This window comes from Manacus vitellinus, unplaced genomic scaffold, assembly GCF_001715985.3.
Source record: "Manacus vitellinus isolate BGI_N305 unplaced genomic scaffold, ASM171598v3 scaffold_17_pilon, whole genome shotgun sequence".
In the NCBI taxonomy this organism is placed as follows: Eukaryota; Metazoa; Chordata; class Aves; order Passeriformes; family Pipridae; genus Manacus; species Manacus vitellinus.
Genome location: NW_021939256.1, coordinates 3876531 through 3903355, shown reverse-complemented (window position 1 = coordinate 3903355; position 26825 = coordinate 3876531). Strand labels below are relative to the sequence as shown.

The 26825-nt window shown below is 39.6% G+C and overlaps 1 protein-coding gene across 1 annotated transcript in view; it reads left to right on the top strand.

Moving 5' to 3' along the window:
• Nucleotides 1-26825, top strand: part of GABBR2 (gamma-aminobutyric acid type B receptor subunit 2) — a 370340-nt gene that overhangs the window by 332170 nt on the left and 11345 nt on the right. The window contains exons 15-17 of the mRNA XM_018069987.2: nt 9601-9825; nt 17590-17772; nt 19434-19563. Coding sequence (XP_017925476.1) covers nt 9601-9825; nt 17590-17772; nt 19434-19563 — 538 coding nt within the window. The remainder of the gene's footprint in view (nt 1-9600; nt 9826-17589; nt 17773-19433; nt 19564-26825) is intronic.

Below are 26825 nucleotides of genomic sequence, written 5' to 3'. Positions count from 1 at the left end.
AGAGAAGAGCAACGAGGCTGGTGAAGGGACTTGAGCACAAGTCCTATGAGGAGAGGCTGAGGGAGCTGGGGTTGTTTAGTCTGGAGAAGAGAAGGCTTAGAGGCGACCTCATCACTCTCTTCAACTACCTGAAGGGAGGTTGTAGCCAGGTGGGGGTTGGTCTCTTTTCCCAGGCAACCAACAATAGGACAAGGGGACATGGGCTCAAGCTCTGCCAGGGGAGGTTTAGGTTAGATGTTAGGAAGAAATTCTTTACAGAGAGGGTTATCAGGCATTGGAACGGCCTACCCAGAGAGGTGGTGGATTCACCATCCCTAGAGGTTTTTAAAAAGAGATTGGACATGGCCCTTAGTGCCATGATATAGTAATTGGAGTTGGATCAGGGGTTGGACTTGATGATCTTGAAGGTCTTTTCCAACCCAATCTATTCTATGATTCTATGATTCTATGATTTGTGAAGCCAAAAAAAGTATTAATTCAACTAAAATATATCCTTGGGATAATGTTCAATCTTAGTTTCAAGTCTGAAAGAATCTTCTGTTTTCTGAGGCTCTCTAATCGCTAAGTTGAATTTGTCTTACTTCCAAACCTTGAACCTTGGTGGTCTTGCATATATTTTATCCCTCTTTCTCTAAAATGACTTGGTGCCTTTATTTCTAGGCAAACTTCCCTGCATTTGGTCAAATTTCCGTGATTTTTCTAAAACTCTTGCTCTTTATTGAAAATGACATCTCTGAGTTGCTCCTCCTCTTCTTCCTCTGCATCATTTTCAGCTGTGATATTATAGTCTCCTTCAAGTCAATGTACATCTACGGGACAGCTTAGGTTAGGAATTTTTAGAAACCTATAATTATCTTTTTGAGTGGCTTCTTGTTAATAGTTATATGTTGAGATCAATTATGTAGATTTCAATCAGTTTAAATTTGTTTTATTGATTTTATAACATTCTATTTTTAAATAACAATACCGTGCAGTATTAAGACAAACAGTACTGAGAAATCCAAGTAAGCTGCGTGAATGTGATTAACTCTATTCAGTTTAGCAATCTCATTGAAAAAAATAATAACACGTTGAATTATATTCCTATCACTTTTTTTTTCCACTTATTGCCTGAGTTCATGTGTCAACCATTTTATTAATTTGCTTAGGATAGAAATTATAGTAATAGCTCTGTAATCACTGAAGATGTTCCACTTTCTCTTTTCCCATATGGCCTCTTTGTATCTTAACTGGAGCTTTGCCAGAATTCCAATAAATATCAACAATTAAGCCCAGCAGTTCAGACACCTTCTAAATCAATTCTTAAAACTCCTGCATGTAAGTTACCAGATCTCGGTGATTACAGCAGCTTGCCTTGACAGGGTTTTCAATGAGTCCTCTGTTTTGGCAAGATGGGAGTGGATTGTTCCATCTCTATGTAAATATAGGATAAAAACACTTGTTAAGCATATCTTATCATTCATCATTACTATTGAATTTGTGATCTTCCAAGGAATGAATCATTATTACAATTCCTTTTTCTCCACATACATTTTTAGGAATCCTTATGAATTCTGTTAATGCTGCTAGCTATTAATTTACTATTATATATTTAACTACCCTTTTCACTATCTCTATTTTAGACCTTTAATTCATAAACATTATTATTAATTTCCTCTTTTTAACCTTTGTTACATTCTGTTTAGACTTTGGCCAATTTTATTGCTTATTTGTTTTGCATTCCACAACACCAAAACAATTTTTAAGGTAAGAAAAGCTTTTTTACCCATGAAGTTTAGGGCAGATTGTTTACACACATACCCAAACATTTTTTACTTACTGTTTGTAAATATTCCTGTTGCTTCCCCTGCTTTCTCTTCTAATAGATTCCTTTGCTTTGGTGGCTAATCCATAAGCATTACTTTTCCATTTTTTTCATGCATCTGGAAGTAGATTTACAAAAAAGGAGTTAGATACCATGATTTAGACCTTGGGCTGCAGTCGGTGCCCAGTGGCCCAGTCTTTGGTTAGCACTCCATGCTCTTGTCATGGTAGGCAGGAGGGCAGAGTGTTTTGCTGGGGGTAGAAGGTCCTCACTAGCTTCTCTGAACTCCAGCAGTGGCTGGTTGTGTGAGAGGCATCAGTAATCAAATACTCAGCAGAAACTCAGTCACTAATAGCATTTAGGTACCTACAAATGGGGATGGACTGATTGTCCTTGCTGGATGCTGGATGTAGCTTCTTACTACTGCTTCAGGTGTTTATGCCCTCTCTATCTGTCTAGCTCAGGAGTTGCTTATGAATCATATAGCTGTGGTGTGCAACACATGCTCCTCCTTTTTACTCTTTTACTATATTTACTCAATGAAGGCTGGATATAAAGAGTTGGGTTTTTTGCTCTGAGGAAAGTGAAGCAGTGGAACAGGTTCCCCAGAGAGGCTGATCACCCTTCGTCCTTGGAAGATTTCAAGACCAGGATGGATAAAGCTATAAGCAGCGTAGTCTGATCTCACATCTGAGCCTGCTTTTTGAGAAGGAGCTTGCACTAGATAATTTCCTCAAGTCTCTCCAAATTATCTTACGATACTATGTCAACAGTATTGTTAATTAATCTCTTTAGCAAATTAATAAATCTGATGTGTATAAAAATGGAATAGTTTTCAAAAGTTAAAATTCCTAATTATTTTCTGAAAATACCTTTGATTTTTAACACATTTAATTGCATTCTTCCTAATTCCCTTCATGATCAAAAAGAAGGGACTGCCCCCCTTCCCAATTTTCATAATTCCAGCTCATATTTATGATGGGTTTAGCAGTAAGCTATCTGTCCCATCTTACAATGACTAGAGGGGAACATAGTTAAGCTTTCTGGTATAATTTATGGTGGTACCAGATATTATATCTTTAATAAAACATTGACAGTATTTTAGTATTTAAAACCACATGTTTTCGTATGGTTTTGTTCGATAAATTTTTCCCTACTATGGCCATAAGGAAACTTCAAATATGGTTTTGAAATGTTGCAGATAGTGCAGTATTCCCTTACATGTCTCTTGACATCAATATTTGTATAGCAGAAAGACTTAAACTGTAGCACACACTGGTCTTGATGAGACGTGCTTCAGTTCTTTACAGTGTTATGATTGTTTGTGGTAATCTCAGAAAATATAAAGCTATTCCAAATGGATGTTTGCTAATAACCAATTGTGTATTTGTTTCAACTTAGTTATCATGATGTGTTTAATGACTAAGCAGAATTTTCATAATAGAAAGTCAAATATAGTCTGAATGGAAAGAAGGGAAAATAATTTATTGACCCTTTGATTTGGAGGCTGGAGTGTAAAGTGAAAAATTTTATCTGGGCGTCTATTAGTGTTCACAGCTTTGTGCAGCTGCCTTTCCATCTTGCACTGGGCATAAAGGGTTTTGCCAAGACCTTTGAGAGCACAAAGTCCTTCAGCTGAATAGCTAAATATCATATCTTGCAATTAAAACCAATATTTAGTTGTTGTCCTAATGATCAATAGAAATATTAAGCTTCCTTTTAGTAATGTCTATCTAGAGCAGCTCTGTGAAAATGAACTAAATACACAGCTGACTCATACCAGATCAAGGAAGTGAGCAATGTTTTAACATCAGATTGTACTAATTGTGAAGGTAAGAGACCTACAAGGCCATAGTTTGTCTTTCAGTTTTCTAATCTTACTTATTGTGCTGTTAATTAAAAAAAAAATCCCTTTTCTATGCATCTTCCTGGAAAATGCTCAATATTTTTTACTGCCCAATTCTCCAGTGGAAACATGAAAACCAAAAATCTCTTTTTTTTTGTTTTGAAAAATCTCATTGAAAAATATCTGCAGCCATTATGCTTATGTCTGTGATGATCTGGATTTAATGACTGAACATAAGTGGGGAAATCCACAAGTCCAGTTTCACAGTTACTTCAGATTGAGACCTCTTTACAGGTCACAGTCCAGAACTACCTTTGTCTTTAAGGGAGACACAAGGAAAAATCTCACGGTAACCTAGCTAAGGAAAAAAAAAAAAGACAATTCTCCCCCCCAAAAAGCCCCAAACCAAAACCAAACCAAGCAAAAATCCCAAGATGTAAAATCTTTGTAGTAAAGGCTTGTTTTTATTCTTTCATGTGACATAGCAAGGCTAGGATGCACAAGTGAGCACTATAAGTGCTACTACAGTACAGCAATTAGCTGCAGCCCGGTCCAGTATATAATCTTTCTAAAACCATATCCACTAGTTATTGGCAAGCATGACTTCTGGCAACACTGGAGACTTTTCCTTTGGTATTTCTCTGCTCCTTTCTGATATCCTCAGTATAATTTTCTTTCTTTATCTTTCTTTTCCCAATACTGCTCATAACCAACGCTCAAAGTAAAAGCTGACATGACTTTGAAATGAAACATATAAAAAATGGTTTAAGGGCAGTACAGGGCAAGAGGGAATGGAGAAGGATAAATAATTTCCTGCTTGTCATCTGACAGTCTGTGCAGTCCAATATCAAATTAGGCACTTGGTTGTATCAATATATGTTGTGCATCAGTAGGCAATCGTTATTGTCTTTAACAGTAATTCCCGTGAACAAGCTTTAAAATTAATTAGCTAGTAGAGTTTTAAAAGACAGTGGTAAATGTTTTCCAATGCGTCAACTACAAACACTTTTATTATACTCCCAGCTATCACAATTTGGTTAGTACAAGATTTTTTAAAATTAAAGTTTTCCTGTTAAGCTCTATAAACACAGGTATTGTATTTGCCATAGTTGTTATTCCTCTGAGATTTTAATACAGATTTCTCTTAGTGAGCAGTATTCTATCATTAGTCACAGTGTATTCGCAATATAATCCTTCAGACTATGTGGTCTTCAGGTACTGTTTTCCCCAAATTTATACAATCATTGTCTCATACCCTTTTCAGGTGCACTGACAACACAGCCTAAACTGCCATACCAGCTACTACAAAGTTAATACTTTACATCAATGGAGTGTCAAATAGAAGCTACCTACCCTCAAACAAAAATGAAACAAACCAATCTCTTGCCTGTACAGCAGTCCATACCTTCTGAGAAAATCCAAAACAACATTTTATGACACTTTCTATATCATTAAGATGTGTATTTAGAAGATCAAAGTGGAAAAAGGTTTTAAGTTCATGACTAAAAATATAGAAAGCCTTCCCAGTTACATACTTTATAAGTCATTGGTTGAGATCCCCAAAGGGACTTAAATTAGGCCATTAGACTTGACAGTAGACTGTTATATCCTTAACTTTTAGACCACTGCTTTCTATAGGAGAATGCGTAGCCCTGAGTTGTTCAAACTCCTTCTGTGATTCACAGGGTCCATCAGAAGCCTCAGGATGGGAATTGTAACTGCCAGCAAGGAGCTGCCTAAGTGAGCTGATATAAAGCAGTGGGACAAATATGTCCTACACCTCTCTGAATCCAGCACATTAGCACTGCTAAGAGCTGCCTGCCCCTATCCCAATGTGTATTCATGCACGCCTTCTCTAAAGACTGTTTAATCAAAACTCCCAGCAGAGATCAGAACTAACATCCCACGCAAATGCCCAAGTAATTAAGACAGTCACTCTCTGACTACGTAAAATCTGACAGCTCTGAAAGAAGTTGAGAGCTCCTTCTGAAGCCAGCCTCTACTCTGGGACTGGGGAGCACATCTTGGTCACATCACTGTACTGTGTTCTCCAAACATGAAGATATGCAATGGTCATCACCAGCATCATTTTTGTGTGAGGCCCAAGCCAGTAGAGTCTGAGAAGACTTTAGCAGCCTGAGCCCTCTAGGAGCAATAGGAAGAGAGACAGCTGCATTGCAAATCCCAGCAGGCAGCCTTAAATATCAAATAGTCCTTAAATTTACAGCAGTCTCAAGAATTAGGTGCCCCCAAGCATAATTTGAAATGTAATTTACTTATCTGGAGAAGATTAATGTTTAAAGTTTAGGTACCAGGAGTAAAGAGGAGCTGAACTAGGTACTATGAGTCTGTGTTTTTAACTGAAGTTCCTAAGTTTCATATTCAAAACTTGTCAAGGAATCACAGAAATCTGAACCTTTCACAAACAATGTCTGCATCCCATTCCTCAAGCAAGCCATTTTGGGGATTTACAGGATTTTTACAGTCATAAAACTGAATCTTTTATTTGTGCAGATTGTCTGAGCCTCAGGAAGGGGGAAAATAAGAAGGGCAGGTGGGGAGAAAGCAAAGCATCATGTTCCCTTGGGAAAGCTTTATCTTAGAGGAGAAATCTTACCAACCTCATGGAGCCCTGCAGGCATCTGTAGCAGGCAAACAAGGAACACCTCTGCAATCGCCACTACCCTGGCAACAGGCTGCAGAAAACTCTCATCTTCTATCCATGTTTCAAAGATGAGCTGTGACTTCTAGAAAAGAGATCTCTCTTCCTGAGGCAAGCATTTTACCCAAAGGGGTAATTAAAATTTAAAAAATGCTCTCAAATTTATAGTTGTTAAGATCTGATTATTGAGAGATGCCTCTGCCTGAATCAAGGTGCAAATGAGACCATATGCCAAAGTCAATAGTCAGATAAAATATGAGGTATAAAGACAAAAAAACATAGAAAAGAGAGGAGGGAGGAAGAGAGAGAGAGACAGAGAGAGACAGATTAAGCAGAAGATAGTCATCACTCATGGATCCAGCGGCATCCTTTTGGTCCTTCTTCACCCTGGGATTCTCTGTGTTGGAGGTCCCAAGGTTGTTCAAAATTTTTCACTGTTTATACATTTTTGCAAACAAAGGAATTAATGGTCATCGGCTAAACAGTTCTCTAATGCTAATTAATTTGCATGCTGACTCTTTCTTTCCTTTGAGTCAGTGGGTTTCTTGGGTCAGCGGGCCCTGAGTCAGTGGTCACGGTCTCCCTCTGCTGGAGTGACCTTTTACCTCCTGCAGATTTCAGCACAATTGCTGAGTTGGTTTTCTCTGTGGTGTGTAAATTCTGCATTCTTCGTGTCCATTATCAGTGATGCATTCTTCTCCCATGCTTTGTTTATCTCCCCATAGGCCTGAGATACCACTCAGACAATAGTACCTCCCTTATCCTATCTCAAGTTCCCATTAAGATGGCTTAATTTACATTCCAAGTTTCAGGTATACATGGAGGCCTCTGTCCCATGGCTTGGGGTGATCTTTGTTTGACCTGTGATGTGGTGATATGTGTACAAGTAGTTGCTTCTTTTCCCACTGCCACAGTGGGAATTTTTGTCTGGATACATTACCCAGGATGTGCTAACCAGATCTTGTCTCTGCTCGGCCTGGACTTAGCACCATCCTGTGGCTCCATTCTGTGCTTTTCTCATGACTAAGTCCTTCTGTGGCCTAAACAGTGCTTGAGACAGGCAACTGTGATCCTTAAGCCCTTACAATAGTGCATCATTCTCAGGAAACCCACTTGCTGCAAGAACCTCTCCCTTTCTTTAGTTATTGTATAAATAAATATATTCTTTTCATCTGGAAGATACTTAACTATTTTCCATGCTGTTCTCAATCATAAATGAGAATAGGCCAAACCATAACCCCCACAATACTCTTCAAACCATCTTTTTTCCATTATAATTGATATTTTAGATCGCTTTATAACCGCCTCAGCTATAAATTAATCCCCATTATTTGTAATAAGTGCTGTCCTCACATAAGTATATTGGCTGCATTCCCAGAATAATGCTTTTGGAAGGGAATTTGCTCATACTGGGAGAGGTGGAGGAGAGTGAGGGATAACCAGCAACTCTAAAAATCTCATTAATAATGAACAGTAGTAGGAGAAGATAGAAATCTTCTCCATAGTTAATCAGGGTGTCATCCTTTAAAAATGTGATGTAGAAATACAGACAAGGATTCCTTCTATCCTTCAAAACAGCTCAGCCCAGACCAGCCTATTTGTCATTTCAGGGGCTGGTGAAATGCAAATTTGCAGCACGGCTGAGCTGCGCAGCACCAAGAGTGCAGGGAGTGCAGGACAGGCAACTGCTGAGACAGTGGGATGCCTGGGAGGAATAGGTTTGCGTCCTGCAAAAAGGTACCACCACTCTATGTCCCCAGTGCAGCCTGAATACAGTGAATTCAGTGAATGATTTGTTACTGCAGAGCCTGTAAAGGAGTCTGTACATTTCCTGCTCTGCCTGTGCACAATGCCGGACCCACCCAACAGCAGAGGAGTGCTGTCTGCATCCCTCCTTATTGGAGGTATTACCTTGTTTAAGAGAGGGGCTCTGAAAATGTATTAGGGGATGAGCTGCTGCTCTGGCACAAAGCTACGCAGCTTGATAAATGGTTCACTCTCCTCAGCTGCCTTACCCGAATGTCTGAGACTCCTTGCTGACCCGGGTAGCTCTCTACAGACACCTTGACCCCTTAAGAGCCCTCTCCCATGCTCTGACTGCAGCAGCCACTACTGTTCTTCCTGCAATTCTTAGGCTGCTGGGAAGAGCTGGAGAAGAGACAAGCAGCTGGAGTGAGGTGTAAGCTCTAGTCCTACTAGAGGAGATGGATTAAATCAAAGAGGCAGGACTGCGATGATGAGACAAGGGAATGCCCTGTATAGGACCATCTCCTGCAGCAGTGTGTACAGGGGGGAGGGTGGGTCTTAGTGGTGATTCCTCTCTCTATACTTCCCTTCCCTCCAATACCGTCTGCTGTCTGTCATTCTTCCCAAGGCACCATTCACTCCCACAAGAGTGTATTCCTTTGCCTAGACTGTAGGCTGGGTTACCTATTTACAACATCTTGAGTTTGTTTAGGGTTTTACTGCATTGCCAGAACTTCTCTGAGAAATGCAAGAGTAAGAAAATAATTGTTTGCAGCAGTTCATGTTGCAGAAAAATCTAATTAAATTTCAAGGGATGAAGATGGCTTCCTTCCACTAAAGACTTTCCCCTGCTGAACTGCAAAAGCATATTGCAAATAACAAAGGGGCTAAAACTTAAAAATACACCAAAGAAAAAAGCAAACAAAAAATTGCCACAAGAATGTTTTATGCCAGAAATCATTAGACAACTGCAATTGAAAGGCCATTACCAACTCCCACTATAATAAAAGACATTATAATTGCAATCTGAACAACTGGGGTGACACTTTCTATGTTGTTTATTTATGTCCCATAGGGACACATCTTGGCACTGCTGCTTATTAATGTAGGTGATAATCATATAATGAATGACTGGATTGATAAGTGTATATTGAGAACAGCTGTTAAAAATAGCTAAAAGAACAGTGCACTTTACATCTTTATTGGAATCCTTTAAAAGAAAGAGGAAGAACTGTCTTTAAAAATTACTAAAAGTACAAAATAAAGATAGCCATAGCATTTAGAGTACTTTTTTCCCATAATGACTAATTCAAAGTTTCCCATTTCTCTCATGAGAGGGAGAGCAGGAATCTATCCTAGTGAGCAAAACAGATCACATGTGTAATTAGATACTGAATAAAAGGTAGGTGTATACCTCTGTATTGTAATAGCACCTGCATTTGTTAAGTTAAAAAACATACCTGTTTTAAATTAATGCTTTTTCTGGATGACAGCCAGTTACTCTTATAATTATCATCTTTTCTCTCTCTTTTAACATTTCAGTTATTTGGGTGTTTCCTAGCCTGGGAGACACGAAATGTCAGCATTCCTGCTTTGAATGACAGCAAGTACATCGGAATGAGTGTATACAACGTGGGGATAATGTGCATCATTGGTGCTGCTGTTTCATTCCTTACCCGAGACCAACCCAATGTGCAGTTCTGCATTGTTGCTTTAGTCATAATATTCTGCAGCACCATTACTCTCTGCCTTGTGTTTGTACCTAAGGTAGGTGGATATGTTTTGCATGGATTTGGATTTTTTCTTCTGTTTTGTAATCATGATTTAATATATAAATGTTTATTGCCTTTCCAAGTGCAGGGGATGTGTGTGAATTCTTAATCAAGCCCATCTATAAACTCTTGTTTCTGGACCCTGAGGGAAAAACAAAGCTTCATGAGATTTTGGAGCTAATGGAATATGCAAAGTTACAGGAGTGTGAATACATGAGTTTCTAATGCCTATATTTTTACTGAAACTGTGACTGGGGAAACAAACATTGTTTTCTGTAGTTTCAATGGAATAGTCTCTATTTCCAACTTCCAGGAACTTTTTGGAAAGAATTATAAGTGGAGATTCAGGAGGGCCAGGTCCTGTTATCTACTCCGCCATGTTTCTTCTCTCTTCTCTCCGGTGACCAGCAATAGGACTCCAAGGAATGGCATGAAGCTGTCTCAGGAGAGTTTTAGGTTGGATATTAGGAAAAGGTTCTTCAGCTAGAGGGTAGTTGGGCACTGGAACAGGCCCCCCAGGGAAGTGGTCACAGCACCAATCTTGACAGAGTGCAAGAAGCATTTGAACAGGCACACAGTGTGACTCTTGAGGTGGTCCTGTGCAGGGCCAGGAGTCGGACTTCAATGATCTTTGTGTGTCCCTTCCCAGGATATTCTATGATTCTTACATATCCTAAGCAAGATAATCAAGATCTCTGTTTCTATACCTACAAAACAATAAGATCATTTTAGTTCACTGGCACTATGTAAGGTCAACTGTGTTGAAATCTCTAAGTATTCAAGTATGGTGCTACAATAGGCTTTTTCAGTACTTAAGAGGAAATCTGTATGTATACTGCAAGTGCTGAACTTATATTTTTTATTGTGTATATTAATGGACTAAGTGAGGCACAGACTGGAAGGCATATGTTTTCATTTCTTTTTGCTCTTTTGGGCTCTAAGAGTGCTTTCATTGCACCTTGTTGGAAGAACTGAGAAGACCCTTACCCACAGAGCGCTGGAACTTGACCATTTTCCTTGCAGAGTTAAGCTTTAGATGTGAATATGACAGATCTTGAATGAAGAGAAAACTGGTTTTTACGTAAGCTTGCTCTAGTAAAGCTTCAAGTGCTAGGGAATGTATTTGATATTTTGAAGTAAAATGTGCAATTGTATTCATTTTAAGTGACTTGCATAAATGTAGCTTATCACCCCAAATCAGACGCATATGCAGTTGGATGTCCAAAATGTTTGCAAGGCAAGAGCCAAAATATAGGTCCTTTCACCTCTCAGATTTGTTTTTAGGTTTTTCAAATGAGTATTGATAAAAAGTTTGTGGCTCTTTACTGGACAATGTTCAATCAATGTATTGAGCAAATTGTAGTCAGTAGATTCTGGTGCTAAGTGGCATCCCATCTACTGAGGGGGGCAAGAACTATGTGTGTAAAATAAAAAACTAATAAATTCATATAGAAGTGTACTCTCTGAAGGAAATTAGAGGCACAGACTAGCAATAGAAGCTGATTTCTGATCTGAAAAAAAGCGAAGTAATTCATCCTCCAGGACTGACTAAATAGGATGGCTTTACAAGTTCTGCAATTCCCTTCTCAAATATTAAAAAGCCATACATAGACATGCCTAGTCATATTTTTATTCTGGATCTTAGGGAAGAATCATAACTTCATTCTAAATTAAGGGAACATTCACAAACATAATAGAGTGTACTTCAAAATTCTGCAAGATTTAAGTGTGTAAGCTGTATGAAAATGCATATGTCATGGTTTGAGAACTCCAAAAAATCTAATTTCCTAGTCTAAGCCCCCTCCCACATCTCAACCTAATGTGGGATGATTTTTTTTCCAGACAAAACACGAGACTCAGAATGGGGGAAAGGGAATATATATTACAATGACTGTACACATAAATATAATACATTATACACACGATCTCAACTATCTCTACCATGACGTAAGTATTTACAATGGATCAGATCTCTTCTCCCCTCCAAATAAAAGTCCAGGAGGGAAGAAGGAAAGATCCCTCTAGTCTCTGAGCATCAGTATCTTCTAAGGCAGCAGGTTCTCTGTGTCTCCCATGCAGCAGTTGGAGCTGGATCTCTGCCAGCACACACGAGGGAGGCCTCCAAGCCCCCCTCGGCCCCTCGACGCAGGCAAGGGGGTCTTCCGTGGGCTACGTTCACCCCAGACAAAGGTCGTTCCACCACGGTCATACCACGAAGCACAAGGGGTCTTCGTGACGGTCTGGTATCTTCAGGGTACTCAAACCCCTTGCAGAGTTTCTGTGCCCTGCCTCAAGATGGCTGCGAGCTTCTTTGTAGCTTGCAGCAAGGGAGGGCCCCAAGGTCAGCCTCCTACACACCGTCCTGGCTGAGCTCTCAGGACAACCGAGCTTCTTAGCTCCTTTACTCCATTTAGGACTTCGGATCAGTAAGAGTCCACCCCCTACATTTTGGGGGGATCTCAAAGAACGTTTAGGGGAGTTTTGCAGTTCTTACCCCCAAACTTTGTCTCTGTATAACTTAGTTCTGCTCTCTGCTGCTGTTCTTTCTCTTTCAGCTTGCAGAAGTTCTGTCTGCTTTGCTGCATGTTTGTTTGCTGCTCTCTTATCTTTTGGCTCTGTGCCGCCGCTTTTCCTCCAGTCAGTGCTGGCTGCCGCTACTCCGGCCGCTGCCCACGTTGGAGAGAAAACTCCCAACCTTTCAGCTACAGACACCTGGCCCAGTTTAACACTGTTCCAGGTCCCTGCAGCCCCAGCCAAGGGGCTGGGAGGCTGGAGCCCCCCCAGGGGGGCTCCTGCTCTCTCCTCGTGGTCTTACAACATGGCTACCACTTCAACAACCAAACTACAACTACTTCTCTTCTGTTTGATTGTGGTATGTTTATATTTTGCAGGAGTGCAGATTGGTTCAAATCTCAAGTGTCACCACCCCCTGGGGGTTACCGCTTTCTTAGCTTCAGGGGGAAAACCTGGTTCAAACCACTACAGCATATTAAAACTCTGATGTCAAAAATACCTCCATAGAATGTCAGAACTCTCTTCAAAGAGAAGCATTAATGCTGTCCAAGCTCTTTGCCCTTTTGCTTTCATGTTCCTTTGCCCATCCTTCTCTTACATTGTCACAGGCTCTGAAATTACTTTTCTGTTTCCTTTTTTAACCCCTTCGTCTGATCTTCTTTTAAACCCCAATTACCCTACCCTTATTTTTTCTCTCAGTTCTCAGTTCTTTTTTCCTCAAAATACAACTATGAAACATAGCCATCTAGTGTGAAGTACTTAACCTCTTTCCATGTATTCTCAGGTTTTCAAATGCTTAGCATTTTTGCAACAAAATTTGTCGTTTGATAACATACAGAAAAAAATGTTGAAGCAAGGGCTGGAATGCAACACTTCCAATGCCCATGGAGTGCTTCCACAGCTGGAGAGTTCTTATTCTTACACTTGTATATTTTGTCCTGTGTCTCTTCTCTCTGTGCTGTGCCACAGTCACAGCAGGATGGCTGGCAAGCACCCTCTCCTGCAACCTGCTTCAGCACAGGTTTCACAATAGCCCTTCTGGACCCCACAAAAGATTGTATCTGGCACCACCCAGTTTGCACATCTAGGTGAGATGTTAGTGTGAGACAGGCACCAAATCGCTCCCCTTAACAAGTCCTAAATTAGTACAATTTTGGTGACATAGGAAGATTGCTAAAGCCTGTGGCTTGTCAAGCACAGGAGATGATAATGAAGACTTGAAAGACTGCGCTTTTTCATTTATTAAACTCTGACCAGACAGATACAAGCAATAATGTGGTTTTGAGCCAGGTGAGTGCTACTACTTCTCTGCCATACCAAGTGAGGTGTATTCCTTTTAACTAATCTTCAGCAGTCCCCTGGGTCAACAGTGCTGAAATTCAATTTTGCCCCACAGTCCTTTTATGAATCTGAATAGGCAACTATTCAACAATGTAGACACATTAGGGAATGAAACATGACATTTTCCCCTTCCTTCTTCTCAGCTCTACTAATCTTATTTACATCTAACATGGCAATTGCTATACGTCTCCAGTTAAATGTCCACTTCATCCACTGCCATTTCATTCGGTACCAAGTGCCTCAGAAAAAAACCATGAAGAAAATCCCATAGCAGAGTAAGACAGATCAGGGAACAAATGGTCATCACTCTCTCCATTTAAAGGTATAAATGTTGATAACATTAGACTGCATCCTACTGACAGTACTTGTAGACATTCTCGTTATCCAATAAAAAAATGTCCAAACATTTTTAGACCTATTATTGATTTCTGGGTTCAAGGATGTCTTGTAGAAGTGACCTTCAGAATTGAAACATGTTATGCCTATGTTTCCTGTTAGAAGTTAACTGCTACATCTGATTGTCTTTTTAAGGACCGACATGTCTATAGTATTTTTCAGCATAATCTTCACTTCTTTAAAAGAAGAAAGCCTAATATTAATGAAGTAATTGTCCCACGTTTATCCATGTTTATCAAACTTCCATGTCCTTTTATTTTTTCTACTCTATCTTTTTTGAGAGAGAACATTGTGTTCACTTGTAGTCACCCACTGAGTACATACCATTGTTAGCTGCAATGGCATTACCACATTAATTCTGATCCAGTTTCCTGTAAAGCAGCAAGGCAAAATCAGTTCTCGGGATTAAAACATTAATTTTCAGTGTTGGTAGCAATTTTTGTCTATTCACAATTGACCCTTGGTTGAAATTGAAACTGCACAGATGTAAGACAGCAAGATATAAGTTTCACTGATTTTATGGCCTGAAGAACAAAAAAAAAAAAAAAAAAAAAAGGAAAAAGAAAAATGCTCATTTAACCTCATTCTTTGTGCAGTGTAAGCCAACAACATTGCCCATGGACAATCCTCACCATGTGAATAACTTTATTGCATCATATGTCCTTGTTTCAAATCATCCAGTTTTCAGCTATAAGCTTCCAGGTGAAGAGGATTCAATCTTATATTCAGTTTGAACTTAGACCACAACAAATTGCAGAATTTTTATATTGTAATGCTTCTACCTGCTAAGTTAATAAGCCTTGTTATTACCATTCTTCACCTTTAACTTCATTTTCATGTAGTTTTTGGTGTGGGATTTAGGCACACCAGTCATTACAACCAGCCTAATTAGAAATAAAGAAGGTGGAAGTGAAGATGCAGGGGTTCAAGGAAGGCTCAGCTACAGTAGGATACCCAGGGTAATTGCAGTTGAGGAATTGGGTCTTGGTTATCTCCAGAGATGAACACTTTCCAACCCCTCTGAGCATCTATACCAGCATTTGACCATGTTCACATTAGGAAAAGGTTTTTTTCTGATGTTTAGGTGAAATTTCTGTTTTTTCAGCTTCTGCCTCCCTTCCTTTCATTGCACACCACTGAGAAGAGTCTGGTTCTATCCTCCTTACTCTCTTCCGTAGTATAGTTACACACAGTGTCATTCCCCCACCAATCTCTTCCATCTCAAGGCTAAGTAATCATCAGCCTCCACTTGTATCATAAGGCTCCAATCTCAGCATCTTTGTAGCCCTTCTCTGGGCTTTCTTCAGTATACCTATGCCTCTCTTGCTCTGGGGAGCCCAAACCTGGACACAACACTCCAGCTGTGCTCTCACTCAGGCTGAGCAGAAAGGAAGGATCATTTCCATTGGCCCAGGATACTGTTGGCTCATGTTATACTTACTGTCCACCACAATTTCCAGAGCTTTTACTGAAAAGCTGCTTTCCAGCCAAACACCCCTCATGTTGTTTGGGTGGGTGCTTGGAATTTACTTCTCCTCAAGGGTGGAACTTAGTATTCCCCTTTGCCTAGCTTCAGGGGCCAGATCTGGGCCTAGCTTATTGGCCCAGATCTCCAGTCTCTTGACATCCCATTGAACTGCAGTGCAATCATCTGGTGTATCAATGCCGCTACCTCCTCCTCTTTAAGGATCATCTGCAAACTCGCTGATGAGTCACTAACAAAGTGTGGGTCCTACTGTGGTCCTGAGGTACAGCACTGGTGACTGGTTATCACAATCCTCCGAGCCTGTCAGTTTAGCCTGTTTTGAATCCACTTCAGTGGCCACTTACCCAGTCACTATTTTATCAGTTTGACTATGAGGATGTTATGGGACACAGTGTTGAAATCTTTGCTTAAGTCAAGAAAAGTAATTCTCTCCCCTTATCTATCAGCCCAGATATCTCACTGAAGAATGCTATAAATCAGGCTGGTCAGGCAGGATTTCTCCTTCATAAATCAACAATGACTGCTTCTAATCACCTTCTTACTCTTTGTATGTTTGGAAATGGTTCCCAAGAGGATTTGCTGCAGCATCCTCGATGGACTGAGGTGAAGGTGGGAAGAAGGCATTTCCTCAAATCCTCCTCTCACTCTCCTGAACACAGCTGTGACATTTCCTTCCTTCCAGTCCTCAAGAACTTCTCCCAGTTGACATCATCTTCCAAAAGTAACTGAGAGTGGCCTCACAATGACATTGACCATCCTCTTAGTCCTCAGGGACGCAACTTGTCAGGTTGCCTGAACTTGTGTTCAATTGCTTTAGGGTTCTGGGATTTCTGAAGGCAAGTTTTACCAGTAAAGATTATGGTGAAGGAGACACAGAGAACCTTAGCCTTCTCCATCTATTTTACCACCGTAAAAAGGAAATTTATTGTCTGCAAGCATCATCCCAATCTGCAGACTCGATCTGTAGATACATGCAGGGACCAGATGCTCCAGTGTCCGCCCAGTCGGATCTCTCTCAATCAGAAGTTAGGGCCTTACTTCATGCCACCAGAGCTGCGGAATTTTAAAAATGCTCTTAAAAATAAGAGGAACCAAATCCAAAATGCAGCTATACCACAAAATCTGTCTAGGCTATGCTTAAAAAATTATTGCCCCTTCCCTCTTTTCAGACAACTTTGGATTTATTATGCCATGCCTATGCTCTCAGGGCAGGGAGCTCCTTCAGCTTTGTCTGTATACAAATGTATATGTATGCTGCTTGGCAAGTAACATAAATTTTGTATTCTCTAGAGTAATCTGAGAATCTCTCTCCCCCTTGCCAAACAGCAGTAGCTTTCTCTCCTCATGTCGAGGTGATATTTTCACATTGTCACGGAGTGTTAAATTTTACTTATATTTGCTTAAATTAAATATGTTTAAGGTTAACCTTTTTTTAAATGGCTTATTTAATTTGTTTGAACAGATTTGGTTTATTTTTGGTTGCTAAAAACTAATTAAGTTTCTGTTATCTCCAGAGTGCAATCTCCCATGAGTTCTCACTGTTAATGCTCCTGCTTCATGCCTCTCTCTGCCTGAGTGTAACTTGTAACAGTAGGAAAGGAGAAATTTCAGATGAAACTGTGCTTGAGAAGAGAAGGGCTTGGTGGATTGTTTTTTTTTTCTTGGGGAAGGAATATATCCTCTGAAAGTAAAAAGATATCAATGAAGGAGAAAAATACATTTGATAGAATGTTACAATATATTTATTTCAGTGTAATTAAAATCCAGATAAATATATTTTGAATTATTTTTTTCTAAATTTTTTTAATGCTTCCATTCTCATAATCATTTTCATTCAACCTCTTCTATAGAGTTATTCAGAAATTGCCTCAAGTACTGCTTATGACAAGCAGAGCTCACTTTCCAGAGTTTTGTACTTGAAAGTCAAAAAGGAACTCTTGGCTTGCCTCTCAGTATTTTGAGATACAAAATAAATAGCTGCAAAAATAAAACAGGATTTCTTAAGGCTTTTCAACCTTTCAGCTCATCACACTGCGAACAAATCCAGATGCAGCCACACAGAACAGAAGATTTCAGTTCACTCAAAATCAAAAGAAAGAAGATTCAAAAACATCCACATCAGTCACCAGCGTCAATCAGGCCAGCACATCTCGACTAGAAGGATTGCAGTCAGAGAACCACCGCTTGAGAATGAAAATTACAGAGGTATTGTTTATTGCATATACTGCCCAGGAACTTTATCTTTTATTATTTTTTTGGTAGCAATTCTGAAATCTGCTTAAGTGCTGACTACTTTTTAGAGAGAAAAAAAAAATAGCTTTTCCCATAGAAAAACACTAAAATAATAGGAAAGGGATGATTTATATGAATAGCTAATTAGTACAGTGAATACTTAGCAGGTGTGACAAAATGAAAATGTACCTCAGCAAAATAAGAAGAAACGTCCCCTATTTATTTGTAACAGGCCAATTACCCTGCTGTTTCACATGGGCATGCTGAGCACCACAGAAGCAGTAGTTCTAGGAGTGTAACCTTTATGTGCAAGCGTAACAGAGACCCGCAGTCCCAGGGGCACTTAAGTCTTTGTTCCTGTTTACGGTTGAGTTCAGAGACTGCTGTTGCTGTTATTTCTCAACCTCTCTGAGAGTTTGCTCAAAAACTTGCTAGATGGGTTTTTACATCTTCTATGAAACAGAATTACCTCTTTTCTTAAGATAGAAAAGACCTTTATGATCATGTAAGCTGATCCTTTTTGCACAAAGGCCATGAAGCTCCTTCAGTGAGGAGCTCCACCTACTGAGGGAAAGGCTGAGTACGTGGAGTACATGAATTCCATTAGAGCTACAGGATGTACATTTATAATTATATACATCCTTTCTCAGGAGACCTGAAATGATGACAAATCAGTCTTGAAGACTGTCCAATTTGTGAGATAAGATAACCATAACAGATCTATATTGTGCAGAAACCAACCTGTTCTTGCCCAATCTGTAAAGTACTCTTATACCTTGAAGAAAAGGTATTTTGTTGCAACAGTTACTTCTTTGTCCAGATCTTAAGTAACAACAACTGCGTAGGTAACTAGAAGGACTTTACTCAGGCTACCAAAGACTCCAAAAGAAAAGTTATCTCTGCCTTGTTAAAGAAAAATTAGTTCAGCTTTGCCAGCTCCCTTTCATGTGAGAGCCTTGAAATTTTTAATGAATAATCTGCCTACTGGCTATTTCTGTTCCTTTACCCTACCATAGTTTTTTCTACTAAGCCTCCTAGCTCACAAGATCTCAGCCTGTGCCTTGCAAGGCTCATGATGGTGAGCACAGGTAAGGCTGATCAGAGCAATTGAGCCACATTAGTGCACACAGGGCTCTGCTGATCTCATTTGGACCTTGCTTGGATAGACTAAATGCCCAGAACCAGTGGATCCAAATCAGAGTTTCCTTGTCACAGGTGACTTATATTCTCCTGTATGCTTGATAATTTGATGGATGAAGTGGTTATAGCTATGTATGCCACAATCTTACACATAAAAAATAAAGAGTTGAGGGGTTTGTAGACTGGGCTTTCTGATGCCCATATCTCATATCTTTCTCATTCACCAGTACCTCTGAATTGCTTAAACGGCTAACTACTAAAGCTTATTCCTCTCAAACGGCTGTGTGTAACAGTTGAACACAATTTGTTACTTGTAGCATGATTTTTAGAGGTAGTGTAGTAGTGCTATAAGAAGACAGCTGTATTTGGCACAGTGTAGTAATTGCATTACCACCTGCCCTCTAGTCTAATTATGGAAAGCTATGCAGTTAGTGCAGATACCTGAAGAAATTACTTCTGAATTTTTAGGGATTTATACTCTCTTTGTTTTTCAGCTGGACAAAGACTTGGAAGAGGTCACAATGCAACTTCAGGACACTCCTGAGAAAACAACATACATTAAGCAGAACCACTATCAGGATCTTAATGATATTCTTAGTATACGGAACTTCACAGACAGCAAAGGTGAGAGTTAGTAAAATCCATTAGTAGCTTAACCCATCAAAACTTTGAATAGCAATCTCATTGGATTGGTCCCAGAGCACTCAGACTTTGGTAAGACAGAGCTTTAAATATTTTGGTTGCATTATAGAGAGTATGCAGATTCACATAATAAACAATAGGGTACCCACTGAGTAGTTATTTCTGTAGGTAGGTATGTATGTATGTCAGCTATTGTAATACACATGGTAAAGTGGGAAACTTCTAAAAGAGTACCTGTGTTCAGAAGTCAAGTTTTCTGTGCTGCATGGAGGGAGGAAAGTCACAGAATGTTTCAGATCTTGCAAGAGTTAAGCCTTCAGCAGTAGGAAGCCTAGTTTAATATGTGCTTGCTTCACTAGGATGCTCAAATCCTGCTTTTGGACACTGCTATCAAGCACATAAAAGAAAAGAATGTAAATATTTCAGTGCTGATTTGGACTCTAAATGCAGAATTGAAGGCACTCATGTATGAAATTTCTTCCCTTGGAACTGATAAAAAAGGATTTCATGACAACTGTAATATTCCTAAGTTGTCTCTTGCATCACTCCCTGAAGAAATACATGCAAGAGAATTGCTTCCATTAAAGCCATTTCGCTTCTGGGAAGCAATAAGATCTGGTGCATAGTGCAATAAAAGTGGAAGCCAGGACACCCACCTTCCATTTCTAACTCTAGAATGGATCAACTTTGTGGCTTCTGGCAAATAACTTTGTACAGCTGAATATTACTATAGTATGTGAGAAACTAGTTGCCCTGTGTTGGGAAGTTGTAGATTTGCATGTTTGTTACACTGCAGGCTTCCTATCGATGTGAAACCATAAGCTTGGTTAAGTGGAACAGAAGCTACTCCTGTAAATATAGTTGTTGCAAAATAATTTTAGAACAACAGCAAACAGTTCACATATGTTTTTGAAGTATATTGAAATTTTGGCTGGATGAGGTTACTTTTTCTTGCGCCTTTTGTTTTAGCCTGGATATACGCTGGGTTGTGTAACTTGTGGCAAAAAAAGAAAAAAAAAAGGAAGAGTTTCCAGTGTCCCTTTTTAAAAGTAAAAAACAGAAGGGGGAAAAGGAGGAAAAGGAAAACGTAAATAGCTGCTGGAGGCGTGTGATTATTGGGCTGAGATCAGGAGCAAGAACTAACATCAGTGAGTGGGATGAGGCAGTTTTACCAAGTGTTTGAAAGGAACACATAGAATGTTCTTCTCATGTCAGATGCTCCAGGAAAAATGATAAATCATGAATAATATTTCAAGCAGAAAAGATACATTGCATTGTGCCAAATGCCCATCTGAATTTGGGTATGAGAAACAAAAAATTATTCTCAAGAGATACACTGGGTATAAATTTAGGATGGGATGCTTCCCACAGCAGGATACACTCCATTAGCAATAAGATGCTGGCAAAGAAATCAAGGATAAAATATAACCTTCCTGCACTTACTTGTGGCTATATCTACAAAAGACATTGCTGCCTAACTGCTGCTTTAAACAGCACCATCCAAAATTTTCTGTGTTTTTGTTTTTCCCACAGTACAGTTCCCTGACTTCGACATTTCTGCTGTGGGGTACATATTTAAAATCACCTGCAGGTACAGAGCCTTAATGTCCAGAGTAGCTTGAAACTATGTATTACTGGGATTTGCAGGGTAGATATTCTTCTGCATACTGAAGTTGCCAGACAATTTTCTCAGTGGACCTACTGCATAAATCTTCACCCAAAATGTGGGAAGGGGGAGAAAGATGTTTTCCCTTGGCCATCTATGTATTGAAAGATTAGAGTATCCATTTACCTGGGAATGAGGAAGACCTGGATCCCAATTTGAAGCAGGTGTTCGAAGCTTAGTCCCATACCTGGTGGCAAATGCTCCAAGCAGCGTGCATATTATGGTGTATCCTGATCCTGAATCAAGTGACATCAAATATTCATATTTCCAGGCTCTGAGCCACCATGACCAACAACCCTTGCTAGCCTTTTTCTGTCCCTCTATTTCTTTTGCCTCTTGTTTTCCCTCTTTCCACATTTCCCTGTCCCTTAGCTACATGTCTGAATGTCCTCTCTCTCTCTCTCACTGCATCCATTCCCAATAGTCAACCTATGTGCTTAATTTAAATTTGCCATTCCAATCAAAATAACAAGGCTTTGGAGAATTCATGCTGCTGAGTCACTGCTGCTCCTGTGCAGATTCAAACAGACATCACTTAAATGGTACTTAAAAAAATTCTGACCCTTACGGCTACAGATAAGCTAACTCTGAATGACATAACTATGCTTTCTGTAGCTATGTATTTCATGTAAGTTTCTGTAAAGGAAAGTACAGAGTCTTGAAATTATGCATGCCTGATGGTATTTGAGTGAAGCTTCAGAATTGTAAATAAACTATTAGCATGACCTAGAAGCAACCATGTCTCTCATCTGCACCGTGCAACTGGGGAAGCCAGTCCAATATTGTTTTTAAGGTGATGATGAGGTTTGTGCCTACCTTGATCTTATGAAAAACGTGAGCTGAGAGAGCAGGAATAGGACAGTGAAGAGAAACACTCATAATAGGGGCTGGCTCGGAGCTAAAAATCGTAGCAGATCATTTACCACATTCACTTTGTAACTCAGTCTCACGTCAATTGTCTTTATGAAATACCTTGCTGTTCTGGAGAAGTTCATGTAGAGAATGCCATGTAGTGTAACCCATTGTTATTGCTTACACAAACTCAGGGCACAGCTCTTCACACTACAGATCACAACATGGGACTTAGGCAATGCATCTCTAACAAGCCCTAATCAAGCTTTCATGTCAGTACAGTTCAGTAGGCTTCTGATCTGTAAAAACTGTCCCGAGTTAAAATTCCTAACTCCTATAGCCAAGTGCCAAAGGAGTTTATTTGACTCTTCCTTCCCCACCACCCTCATTTATATCAAATATGGATTTAGGATACAAGTTTTAAAATGTTTTAGCCAAAATAGGTAGATACAGCTGTGCACTCCTATACCTACCTGACCTCAGGCAATGTTTCATAACATTGGGATTTCTGGTTAGCTATTAACAGCAACAGCTCCCAGTGCAGCCCAGGAGCTCTTTCCTGGCACGGGGACTGCTCCTTTACAGCACATTTCAGTACATCTCATTTAAAGAGAGATATTATCTGAAACACTCATCTCTTGTTCACAAATGCATAATGTCCCTGAGACATCTACAGCAATTGGCTATGTAAGAAAAGCAATTAGGAAAATGTGATTTGTGGTTTATGGTTTGATTGCTTTTTTTTAATGCAGGCTTTTAGCTGTGCTGCTAGATAGCTTTGTGTGGTCAAGCAGTTCTCAACATGCTCCACAAACTGTGGCTCTGGGACTTCAGACGGCTTTCCCTGTTGAATTGAAAAGGGTATTCCCTTAACTTCATTCAGTACTTTCCTTGGATGACTGAGCCACTATGTCTGCTAGTGACCTCACCTGTGTACACAACGCAACATTAACTTCTGTCCCCAGCATTTTTTAGATCTGGTGGCCTTCCTGGAGCAGCAGTCACATTAGAGCCTGGGTTTGAGGCAGGGATGGGCTATGAGGTAGACCAATGCTTGGATCAGGCTGTCCCTGTAACTGGCAGTGCCATTCAGCAAGAAGAGTCAGGCTTGAAGGCACAGCTGTGTTTATCAGGCTGACATTTGGAAAAAAAGGAGGACGAATGCTTGTAACTGTGATTCTGCGTAAAGAGGAAGGTTGTGTCACACAGTTCCAGGGAAGAAATACCCTGACACGGACAAAACTGTGGGAAATCAAATGGGTGTTCAGGCTAGGGAGCCTGAAGCAGCTGCCCAGCAACAACCAGAGCTTCCCAAAAGGGCTCCTTGCACCCAATCAATATGCCAGAAACAGGAGAGACTTCATGAAAGTAGAAGTTATTTCTGCTGTGCAAGTTCCTGTAGAGATAAAACTATTGAAAAAAACATACACAGAGGGAAGATACTATGTAGTTGGGGGGGGGGGGGAAGGGGGCTGGATAATTTTGCTGCACTTGGAATCTTACTATCTTACTCTACTTGACTTCTATTTGACATTTTAGTATGTGAAATCATTTCCACATGAAATAATTAATAGATTCATAGATTGCAAGAGTTTCATATAAAGTGAAGCTCAGAAGAAATCCTACAGTAGAGTATCCATCTATCACTACCTTGGCCAGTACATTTCAGAGTAGCATATTAGGGAAATTAATGAATGACAGCCATCCTATGGGAAGTACAGAAGAAGCAAGAGACAGCCTTGCCATAGGCCCCACTTATGAACAAACCCTTTTCGCAAGATCTCTCTGCAGGCACCCTTCCTTGCTCAGAAAGCCTGTTTTAAGCCAGAAAGCAGCCTTTACTCATTGCTGTAAATGAACTGGGAGCATTCATTTACATGTCAGATATGCCTACATACTGTCACCTGTCACCCCACTATGATGTTCCCTAGTGTTAGTTTTTCCCCGTGTAAAAGCAGCTCAAAGAAAAACAGATTTCAAAGGCATATTGCTCTCAAATGTGAAGCAAAACAGAGTTCATCTGTGATAGATGGGGGAAATATCACTTTTATGAAGTTTGTATGATTCAAGTATTAAGCTTGAGATTGAAATACTGATTCAAAGGTAAAGGTTTTCAGAAATAACTCTTGTAAAAGAATACTGTTTTAAAGAAAGGATAGATTTCCTTATATCCCTTGTATATAGAGGTATATAGAGATATGTATACTAGTTTCTATGAAGCCTAGCAAATGGATTTAACCCTGAGATAGGAGCTTGTTTCTATTTCAACAGGGAGATCAAACTGTCAGAAGTTCAGTGCCTGTCCTTTCTTTCACAGAAATTAATCTGTAGTAAAGGGAGTTCACTTAAAGTAGTATAAATCAGAGCAGAACTTTGCTGATTTTTCCTTTCTTCCTCTCATAACATAACTATCAGAAGTCATAATTTAGACTGCCTATGTGGAGCACTTACTTCAGGAGAACTTTTTCTGATTACCCAGCAGACAATGTGATCATTTTAATTTTTCCTTTCATTTTACTTTCTTTATATCCAACTCACCTGAAAAGCAGAGACTGGCAGGTCATGTTTCACAGTCCAAGCAACAGAACTTGGAAATATTAGAGCAGATTTTAAAAATCTACCTCTAAGCTTTAAAATTTCTAGACCTCTTTAATACATCAGCAAAGTTATCTCTGCCAGCTCTTCTAAGTCATTATTAAATCACACTTGCTTCTTTATGGGGCATAAAATACGATTTACAGCAAAGAGAAAACAACAGTAAAATTGATGTTGGATGAAGAGCAGTTCTGCCACCCAGTCGTAAGCCATCAGAGGAATATTGCTGCTAAAATGTAATGATGAAGATGTTCAATAAAGCTGCAGTGTACAAACATCAACAAAACAAGCTTCTACTTAAGGAAACATGGTTTCTAAACTCTTGGAAGAAATTGAAGTAGCATCAGTCACCTGGTGCTTCCTGCCTGCAGCTGAACAGGGGTCATTAAAATGCATGGCGCATTTAAGCCTGCCCAGGTAATTTTGGCAGCACCAGGCTGCGGAGTGATTATATGTCTGAAGCGACCGTCACCCCTGGCAGAGGGAGAGGCAGCAGCTGGGAGCAGTGACCTCCTCGCTGAGCCCCTGGGCAACCTGCATCGGGTGTGCTCTTGCAGCTCAGAGCTTTGTAATTGGAAGCTTTGCTACAGGCAGGGAAAAGTCCTGAGCTAAAGCCTTCTGGCTCTCACCGACAACTGACAGCAAGCTTTGTTTTCTAATGAACCCATCAGTGAGTGCTGTTCGAGACCCTTGAGATCTATTTGTCTTTTTTCCCCAACAGTTTTCTGAATGGAAAGTGCTCAGGCATCACTTATCCAGACTTCTGAGTTCCAGTTTGAGGTCTACAAAGGTGAAAATTGTTTAGAAGGTGCTTCTGGGTAATGTAAATTCAATTTAGAAGGTAGTTATATCATCCCAGTGCAACTTTCTCAATAGTATCTGCATTGGAAGATAGTACCCTGAGAATGGAAAGCATTTTCCAAGCGGCATAATTAATGGACAGAGGAGGAGAAGCTGGGAAAGTACTAAAAGCAGTGCTACACTTTCCAGGGGAAACTGGGAACTCAAATGCTTACGACTACCCTTAATTTCTTTTCTTTCAGTTGTTCATATATATAAAACTAGTTTTCTCCATCTGTAAGTTTTTTAAGTGTATATGATAAGTGTTTTTCCTTTAAGCTCCAGCTCCTAGAAGCATATGACTAAGTGAGAATCTTGCTCTTCATTATTTAAATGAAAAGTAAATGACAAATGAAGATATTCTAGTTTCCGTAGCTGCAAAATAAAAATCTAACAATTCCTCTCCCAAAAAGCTTAACAAATAAGAATTATCTCCCCTTTTTTTTATTATTTGTATTTTGAAAGAAGCAAAGAAAAAAAGGAAAAAGGAAAAAAAAAGAAAGTGACAGTTTTATGTGAATTTTGTGTGTATTTTATGCATATACATTAAAACTTGCATTTGGTAGCCTTGTATACAGAAATTTATTCAGTGTATTAAGGGAGAGTCATCTGCAAGGGTGGTAGAAAAGGGTCTATTAAGAATAACACACGGTGATAAACGGACGGTTGGTGTTGAGAGGTGAGTAGGCAGAGAATATATGATTTCTGCTCTACTCTAAGCTAAATCCCCCACCTTTTTGACAGGGACCACCTCCTTCTCTCTCTCTCTCTCACAGCGCATCTGAAAGTACACGAAACTTCTTTAGTGGGATACAACACAGATTAATATATTAAACTCACACAGCGCGTCTGAAAGTACATGAAACTCCTTTAGTGGCATACAACACAGATTAATATATTAAATCACATACTCTCAAACGTGAACAGTTGCGTATTCAAATCATTTGATGAAGAATTATATCTTCAGTGGCTTTGTAAAATGTTAAATTGCTTATCTGGGCCAAATGAGTTGGAACCCTAAAATAATTAAATCATAGGGCTTTTCCATCCCTAATTACAAGGGTTACTCAAATTTTTACTTTGGTCTATATCAAAAAGTCAGCAGTTTTCATTGTCAGCTTAGATCAGCTCAGGACTGATCTGAACTAAACTGAACATTGTTTTTAATCATAGAAGTAAAAAAATGTTCTTTTCTACGTGACTGTTTATAGACATCACAAGCCTTTTATGCAAAAAATGTCAAACTCAATATACAAAGAAATGTGCTATATAGAAAATAAAAACTGAATTC